General features: G+C 45.1%; 1 protein-coding gene across 2 annotated transcripts in view; it reads left to right on the top strand.

Annotated features, from left to right (window-relative positions):
• The first annotated feature begins 1,304 nt into the window (after window positions 1-1,304).
• The window catches only part of LOC107262974 (nephrin), a 217,882-nt gene continuing 209,632 nt past the window's right edge, over window positions 1,305-9,554 (top strand). Inside the window, exons 1-2 of one of the 2 annotated variants that reach the window (XM_015729734.2) lie at window positions 1,305-3,119; window positions 3,185-3,342. In XM_015729734.2, coding sequence (XP_015585220.1) covers window positions 3,258-3,342 — 85 coding nt within the window. In that variant the 5' untranslated portion in view covers window positions 1,305-3,119; window positions 3,185-3,257. The remainder of the gene's footprint in view (window positions 3,120-3,184; window positions 3,343-9,554) is intronic. The other variant, XM_015729735.2, reaches the window with a different exon arrangement.

Genomic DNA, 9,554 nt, shown 5'->3' on the forward strand with positions numbered 1-9,554 from the left:
ATGTTTCCGACATTGCAAACTTAATTTAGAACTTCTGCGCGCATTAGAAAACGTTTGAAAGTGAAACAAAGAAATAATTGTGCAACTAATCAAGAGCTTAGAAGAATAGCGATATCGTCTTACATGCAATTCAAGTCGGTAAGTCATCAATTACGTTTGCATAGAGCGAAATGCAGCAGTTAAAAAAAGCGGAATAACAGTAACTCACGATCCTCACGATGCGATGATATTTTTCACCCTCTGTCTGCCGACGGGGGTGTAAGAGCTGATAACGCGCGGTAACACAGAAATATCACATCCGGAATTGCCGTAGACACTTTTCTATCCGCATATCAATCTCGCCCGTTATCGCCAGTGAGATTGATCGTGACGAGTGTCGAGAAGGATCAGAATGACAAGTCCCGGACTTGTTTGCACGCAGCCCCATTGGAACTTGGACCCTTCATGAAAATCGGGCAAAGAGTGTAGCGTCGCGTGAGTGAGGACTCTGCGTAAAGCATGGCGGGCGGAGGGGGGAGACTCTTACCGAGAAACAGTTGTGTACTGCGGCAGAGGTCAGCTCTAAGCTGCGAGCTAATCGAGGCAGGGTTAATCTTTAGCGAGGATCTCTCAATAATAAATATGCAGCCGGTTTCAAAGCGTCGCGGCGTTTAACGCCGCGAGATCTGGAGCAACGTAATCATTACCCGTGGGAAATGGTGAGGGTTGCCGCGCCCGTAACCTATCCTTACCGAGTTACAATTATCCCCCAACCGTGTTACGTGTATTATAACTTTCATCGATAGGCAAAACTACCCCTGCCAAGTGTAGGAAAGTTATCCCGCACACTTGGTTAGTTGTTTGAGAAGACGGCGAGACGGTAACCGGCCCCTCGAGGCATCTTTGCTAGTGGTTGTTTCCTTAGTTTACCACAAGGAAAAACACGAAAAAGTAGCTGTTAGAACAATAGATTGATAGTTTATTCTCGTTATTCACTGATCCTCCAGTGTCTACCGGACCTTCCTACGTCTATTCATTCGGTGATATTGTGGACGGCCCCTTCGTGGAACTCCACCTTGACATTGTGAAAGTCAAGCGAACGATATTTGCCACGCGATTAGCGTGAAATTCTCTCGTCTAGGGTCGATGAGTAGGAATTTTGTACGTGGCAGTGGGTGGTGGTAGTGCGTGCACCCCCACTACCCCCCCAGCCTCTTCACCGAAATCACTTGAGAGTATGCGCCCTTACGTAGGACAAACACCTAGCTTCCTCTCGTGCCAACACACAACCCTCTGGCTCCACCAGCAGCCGGTGGCCTAGCAGGGTTACAGGGTGCGCGTTCGTCGCGGCGCCGTTTGATTATCTTTCCGTCAGTGTGCCGTTCGCCGTCGGCCGAAGATCACGTAGACGCGGCGCGTCGGGACGCACCAGATCGGGTGGACGCTCGTGCAGGAATCACTGAATCCCTCAAGTATAAATCATTGCTAAAAGTGCCATGAGAATTATTTGAATCTCTGGCGAGTATTCTGAGCCTCTTTTTCTCAGAATTACGTCATTTCGATTTTTGAATAAAAAAATATATATATATATATATACGATTGTGACGCGTTATGGGCACGTGGCAGGCATGAGGCTGATCGTTGGAAGTTTTTAACTGATCCGAATTGGAAATCGCAGAGGAGTGACGTGTAACTTATAGGAAAGTTTTGCAGGAGTTGACCTTCTCAACTTGGCATGGGACAAGTGTCAGGTTCCCAAGTGTACTGAAAGGTTCACATGGTATTTTCACTGATCCATGGGACATCAGGCAAGTTAATTGAAAACTATAATGGGTGTCTCCAGGTACTGGTTGCTCCTAGGTGGTGGTGGTTAAAGGGGAATGAATACGAATGAGACGGAAGCAGGGAAACGCAAACAGAGAATCCTATAGGAATAATGAATGAATAACAGATGAAAAACAAATAGATTCCGAGGTGGCTGATAACAGTGTAGTAACTCGAAAGGCTCTACGGTGCAAATCCTAAGGTACCAGCTGATCAGGATTCGTAATGGATCAAAGATCTTGTGAATTATTAGTGACCGTGTCTAGTACAACGTTGTGTTAAGAAAAACGCAGTGTCGGTGTGATGATAAGTGACAGAGTGTGTTTTATGGTTCCGTAAAAGAAAGAAGTTACAACAGTTTGCAGGTCCTGAAGGAGATAAATAAAAATCAAGAAAAAGGGTGATAAAGGACTTGAGAGAGAGGAGAGTAAAGGAAGGAAAGGAAAAAGCTAAGTTTTCATCTCAGCTTCCGATTCTGAACTGTAATAAACGTAGGGTAAACAAACAAACGAAAATAAAAAGAGGGCGAAAAGAAGATCAGAGAAAAAAGGGAGGAAAATGAATTTGAGAGAGTGGGAAGAGAAGGTTTAATTAAAGTTTAATTAAAGGCAAAACATATCGTACCGTCACCGTGTGGACGTGGCGAGCCGTTAATACGCCCCCAAAAATTAGAAAGGGAAATCGAACGAAAAGCCTGCATTATGATATTGCAGTATCTGCCAAAGGAGTTATTCGATTCATTAGGACGTCAAATAGCAGCATATCGTGAGGTCAGGGTCAGTAAGATCCTCTATCGGTAATTCATATTTTCCCTCCTCGTTCGAGTCCCAGTAACTCGCCGCCATCTTCGTGCTCTGGAACTAACTAGCGGCTGGCAAATCTTACGCGAGGACAGTGCGCGTCTGGAAGACTTAGAAAAAGTGAAACTGTCGGTAGAACAAGATATGGACGAATGTGTATACAGTGGATAGAGTGATTTTTTCTGTCTGGATATGATCGGTATACGCACTCCACACAAGACGTCGATCGATTAACGATTTGGTCAGATCGACGCGGATAAAACGTTATTGGGCAACGTGAGGTTAAGTGCATCTGGTGCGATGTTGTGCTGTGCTTCCAGAAGGTTCGAGACGCGTGCAACTAAATCGAGTTTGTTGACGGAACGATAAATCACTCGTTGAGTCCTTATAAATAGATAAGGCCTCTTTTCCTGTCGACCTCGACAGGAAGGGCACGAGAGTTTCAGTGCTCCGAAGACCTCGAGGAAAGATATGACAGAGTTTGCAGTAGTGCAGGAGGTAACGTGGAGACTGCCCGTACGTTATTCAAAGGACATAAATTCCTCTGGATGACTCATTTACGTTTGGTGAATTTTTATTAGGAATAAAGAAAAACAAAACGCCGAAGGACGAGAAAAAGGACACATTGGTGAAACTAATATAGAGCCAAGAAACATGTGGAGTGTCCTGCTCCTTCTGGGACTAAGTACCGAGGTCGCGTACGCTGCCAGTACCACTCCAGTGCCCACCGTGAAATTAGGTAAGATTACTTTTAATTAGTTACGTCTCATTTGCGGACCTCCCGGTTAAGCGAGCTTCGTCCGTTTTGTCCAAATCTTGGAAATTACTGGAAGATCTATTAATTGTAGGTAAATTAAAGTCACGTGTACTGTATATTTGTGACGAACATTTTTCTTTTGCTTTAAGCAATGCCTGTTTTCGTAGGTTAGGTAGGAAATTGTAAAATTTCATTTCGGTATTCGTCATTCGTAGCCCCGACCCTCGTGAAGCCTTTCTAGGTGTAACCTATACATATTATATAACCCCATGGTTGGCGGATTCCGTGAACGTTCAAATAGCAGGAAACGAGGTTGATAGTATAAAAGGGTGTGTGCGTTAATATTCGCGGAGCGGAAACAAGGGCTGTATGTATAACTATAGCGTGACGTCATTGACACTGTTGTACGTGGCTGGTGAGGCGGCTGGATATGAGTTTTGAAAACGTGCGAATGCGTTACGTTTACGGTGTGCGAGCTCCCTGCGGTGATTCTATAAAATTTCATGACTCGGCCGCAGCGTCGTTGCCGCTGGCAGTGGCATTACCTCGATAGATACCAGGAGGAACAACGCTCTTACAGGATACGAGTTTAGAGGTTAGGCATTTTTGAGCTCGACGTCCAGCCTGTCGAAGGCGACACTGTTATTACGGGGGCCACCCTGTGACACAGGCGTTCGTTCCGTAAATCTTCCCTTGCGGATCGTTTAATTTTTTATGAAACTTTTCGTTCGCACTATGGCTGCTCGCCGTATTGCGGCGCTCCGGCGATAAATAACGGAGAGAGGATACCGGCTGCTTTAGGAATCCAGAATGTCTTCCTCGAGGTACAGTGGCTATGGGGTCGTGTCTCCGCATTCCTGTATCCTTTGATTTTCCTGGATTTCTCTCTTGAAATTTTCAGATCGACCTCGAAAGCTCGCATCGGTTTCCGTTCTGGAACCTCTCGCTCCGTAAACTTCGAATAACTCAAGCCACTCTCCTGACCGACTGTCGGGCACGTGTTCGTCTCGCACGAGGGGAAGTCTGTGGCCCCCCTCTGACGTATTGAACGTGATTCCGAGACTCGAATCACGACTATCCAACACTCCACCGTTCCAGCATTACCAAAGGCGTCGCCCTCCCGCGACATAACCCCTACGCGTTACAGCCATTTCTTTCTCTAGACTCGTAAAGGAATCCGGCGGCAATCGCAGTTTTTCAGGGAGCTTAAAAACTTCCGTGGCACTTGGCCTTCGTGCCATTAGGACGCCATATTGCCTGGACTTATGATTTGGAGGAGAGGAGGACCTGAGTATCTGTATCTAAGGGTGGACCGTGGATGTATGTAGTTAGTAATAGATATATCTATCAGGAGGCATTAAAGGGGTGGGTTAAGAGGGTCTGGTTCTCAACCTTCTGAACGTCCTCAGTCTTCGGTCTCACCCCCACCCTCGTACCTCGTACTCACCCTTAGCCGTAGCTTCACCTTCAGCCTCTTACCCTAACCCCGTTGTAATGGGCGAAGCCCACTTCCGGAGCAGCTCGGAAACTCTAAGAGGGACGAAGTTGGAACGCGTCGCGCAAACGTGAAGACTTCGACCCCTTGAAAGCGAATTTTCCTGCGGGACCAGGAAGAAGGAAGCCACTGCTGCCACCCTAGTCCTTTCGTGGTTTTTCTTATCGCCCCCTGACGCTTCTCGCGAACCCTTGTCTCTTCCATCCACTTTGACACCAGGGCACGGCCATGGCGTCCTGCGGATTTTTCACGGTCTTCAAAAGTTGAGGGTCCTCCTGGATGACCTCAGGAATTCGATTGACCTACGAATACAGGTAGATATACCTACCCTCTTCCTATATCTTATCTTTCTAAGACTTTCCTTTGACTTTCAGCGCCCACGAGCCCTCTCACCTTCATTCTCTGTTTCTTCTTCGAGGACCTGATACCAGCTAGTCAAGTGCACTGCAACCCACCCTGCGGACTCATTGACAATGGCTAAGAAAGAACAGTCGGTACGTCGTACCGGAAGATGCTCTCGAGTATCCCAACCCACTTGGCTTTGAGAAAATTGTGGTATATAAAAAGAGTCCGTGCAAGGATCATTTTCCCAAGAATATTGAAATTCACTGCATTTTCTTTATATCCGTCCGAGGTATGGCATTTTTCTTATTCTTTTTTCCAAGGATCGATAGAACTTTACGTTTTTACCTTATAGGTACTGTCCTTGCACATTTACTTATTCGACGTATCCAAGGAACTGGTGTTCTCAACGTTACCAATAAAGGATCCCAAGGACCTATCCTTCTTAACCAGGACACATTCGATATTCCATATATTCTCATAAATCAACTGAGGTCTTATCCTGGGCCATCCTACACGTCGCCAACACCTTGCACACCCGTTATGCGACTTTTCTCATGGCGAAAGTCGCTCGATGCATCCATGGCTTAGGCCCAATCCTGTCGCGACGACAAGTACAAACGAGGCATCTTATAACTGTCAAGGAGACTTCGGCACGAGAGTGGTTCCAGTCAGGACGACCTCCATAACGATATATCTCCTACCTGGGACATCGACAATGCATCTGAGGATGCATACAGAGTATTGCGTATACACAGGCTACGAGGAGGTAGAGGCGTCTCCATCCTTCGTGTGTCAGGACGTCGTCTCGGCTTCTTGAAAATCCTGCCATATCTCGTGGAAGGCGAAGTGACGTTCGTTAAATTGAATTTCGGTATGGGTAGAGCGTCGACGTCGTGCTTCATTCCACCTGCTAAATCCAGGTGGTGCCAGAGGCCACCAACGTACATCAGGATCCACCTAGGCCATGCGCCTACTGGCTGTCCGATTGGCTGAATCCAATTACTCATAAAATCTATATAGACATCCGTGCTATCAGGGACGATAGAGAAATTTTGATAAGCAACGAGATAAATCTTTCGGTTATAAATGTCTCTACCGTCGACACCATTTTTAAAGGATATCGTGAAACTCGAGAAGATCCTTTGGGTATGGGAAGTGGTCTATATATATTATACGTATGATATATACATATATATATATATCTGCAGAATTGTACGTATATAATGCAGAGCGGCGCGAGGACTCGGAAAGTCCTCACGATTCTCGCAGTGGGAGCTGACGCGGACCGGATTGAATCTTCCTCCAGCGACCATTCCACTTCCGGTATCGTACTGAGAAACGATCTCAGCTTATTTCCCATCAGTGATTCGGCTCGCCGAACGAAGAGAAGTAACACGAGATCGAAACTCCTCTTGGGATCATGTGAACTAACCTTGCTAGCTTTGCGCTTTCTATGCTACTGGAGCGACTTGCTTTACTCTAGAGAGAGGAGCCTATATATACATATATATTCTGTGTACATACAGGATGGTATCATGGCCCCAGGTGTAGCCAGTTATTTACCTGGCTGCAGCTACATAGCCTGATGGAGAATAAAAAGAGACGTCGAAGAAGAGGATAGGATCCTAAATGCACCAAGGACATATGAAAATATAGATTGCCTAGGTATAGGTGTTTCTACGTGAGCTCTATGAGAGGACAGTAATTTCACTTGGGTAGGACGGACGTCGTGACGCCAGGCGTCGCCCTAGGATTTCCTTCTGTAGTAATTTGCTTAGGTCCTCGAGATCTCTTGGAGGAAAGGCACTTCTGGTCTTGGTCCTGGATATACGATGTCCTCTCTAGAAATAATTCATTTGCAACAATAGACTTTTACACTGTTGCTGTTGTTGTTATTATTATTATTACTACTAATACTAGCACCGTTTACTATTGTATTTTAATTTAGACGAGAAATTTATCTCGTATACTTCTTTTAAGATGCACGTCACGTTACTTTTCGTACAAAGGAGATTTCCTTGTATTGTTGTCTTCATTTGAGCTCGAAGCAACAACACGGTTTATTAATCTCGTAAATCCTTTTGTTTTTTCCTTTGTTACCCGACGGAAAAATGCGGAGGCGTTTCCGCACATTGTAGAAGTTGATTTTTCATTGTTCTCTTACGACCAACCCGAGTACCATTGTTGTTATGGATTTAAGCAAAAATTATGTTTCACGGGACACCCTGTATAAGAAACTTTTTCTTTCGTTAAAGGTATATCGACTGGCGATACCATGTTATTACGTTATATCGTATTTCGGGGTTGAAGATTGTCAATAGTATAGTAGCGACGTACGTGACGATGCAACAGGGTAGATTTGATTTGAGTTGGTATACCTGGTTTTTGTTTTTTATTTTTTTCTCACATTTTTCACCTACCCCTCATATCGCTCTGCCGTTTTGACGTTGTCGTCGTGGAGCTTTTTTTTTTTACGAAACGACAGTGCGAGGCCGCGTCGCCAGATGGAGAAACGTATTTAATATAAAGATCCCTACGGGCTGGCAGGGCCGTACCTTCGGGAGGTGACATGGCGTATACGTGGGTCCTCCAAGAGTGTGCAGAGGCCACGACGAAGGGACGAAAGGGACCTTCTGGAATCCTGCCAGAGAACCTAAAAAAGCACGAAGCAAATTAAAGCCGTCGAAGCGCCCTGCGGAGGCAAACATTCCGTTCTGGCCAATAACAACAATGCCCGTGGTATATTTTCACGAAGTTTCTTCCGAATCTCCCCATGTAATCCTCTACGAATTGGGAAGCGTAAAATACACTGGACCTTAGTTTTTACGAGCTATCACGTCTTCCCTTGGACGCTTACGGAAAATAGATGAACCTTGCCAGGAGCACAGACACAGGATTGTCTGGGGGTCGAATTTATTTAATGTCTTTTTTTTTTTTTTAAATTTTTTTTCCACTCCCACCAAATTAAAGGTATACCAAATTTTTGCGAACGTATCTTTAAATTACTTTTGTTTGAATTTTCAGGCCTCATTGACAATTTTAAATTCCCTCCCTTCAATCTCTCACCTGTGTCTACTCTCTGGCATCTGAATCTGATTAAACTCATCTCAAGTATTTGAGTACTTCGCTGTAAGAGGTCCTTTCAAAAAATTTTCTTCCACCACGTCACACATCTCTTTCGACAAATTGCAATCGGATAATTAAAGCCTCGAGAGTAGCCATCCGTCAATCGATCGGGCATGATTATCAGCGCTATGGCGGCAACGGTGCGAAACTCATATATTTCGTGAGTATTCGAGCGAGATCGATAAGGTTTGATTTATCGTCGACACGAATGAGCGTTTCCTCCGAGTTTTTCTAATAATCCCACTATACGATCTCCACTTGCCCTGTTATAAGTGGCAGCTCAGGTACGTACCCACTGACGTAATTCCCTAATAGATCTTTTTCTTTCCCATAACCCCTTCCCGGAATAGGCATGTAGATGTAAATCAGGATCGGAGTTCAGCGATCAAGCTACACCAGGATTCACGTTATGGTCGCGGAGCGTGCTGAGCGACGATAAACGTTATTGTCACCAGACCACTCCTGCCCGCCCCCCCCGGCCCTGCTGTCTCCTACGCCCCTGGATTTTCCATCAGGAAACTAATGTTACACTAATTCTTTGAGTTACGTTCGTCGGTCATGTCATAATAGCGTTTGTCGATTTCACGATACTTCCTTTTTTTTTTTTACCACGCCGTTCTCATATTACCAGTACGAATAGTTGCGCTCCCTTATCGTCGGCTTGTCGCGTGTCTCTCGCGTAGTGCAACGTTCCACTTTTCCCCCGTTTTATTCAACCTTATCACTTATATTTAGCTGGCGCAGTGCCAAAGGTAAAACCCGTGCCTTCTGATTTTACCGTTGAATCTGGTTTAACGGGATGCCTATTGGCTGGTTCGTAACGGCTGTGACTACTGCGCCTATCTTCCTGTTACATTGTGTGTATATATATATATATATATATATGATTATACCGAATATACGTGTACCGACTAACGTTGCTTATGTTCCGAATACTATTGGAATATATGTATGACGCAATGTATATAGGATGACGGTAGTTGATATTCGAATTAATGTTTACAAACTTTTTTTTCTCATCTGACGTATGCATGATTTTTTCACAATGACCTGCGATTATGCTTGGACTCGCTCGATTGACGGTTAGATCAGGTTAGGCTGCAGGTGGATTTGTAGGTTATCGATTCTGTCGAGAAAAGTGAGATTGATGCAAACTTTCCGTCATTCGTTCTCGTTTGATGACGTCGAGTTATTTTTCTCAGCCGAATGCTCTGAATTGGATAAGGGG

The sequence above is a fragment of the Cephus cinctus genome, unplaced genomic scaffold (assembly GCF_000341935.2).
Source record: "Cephus cinctus unplaced genomic scaffold, Ccin1 Ccin1_scaffold0129, whole genome shotgun sequence".
Lineage (NCBI taxonomy): Eukaryota > Metazoa > Arthropoda > Insecta > Hymenoptera > Cephidae > Cephus > Cephus cinctus.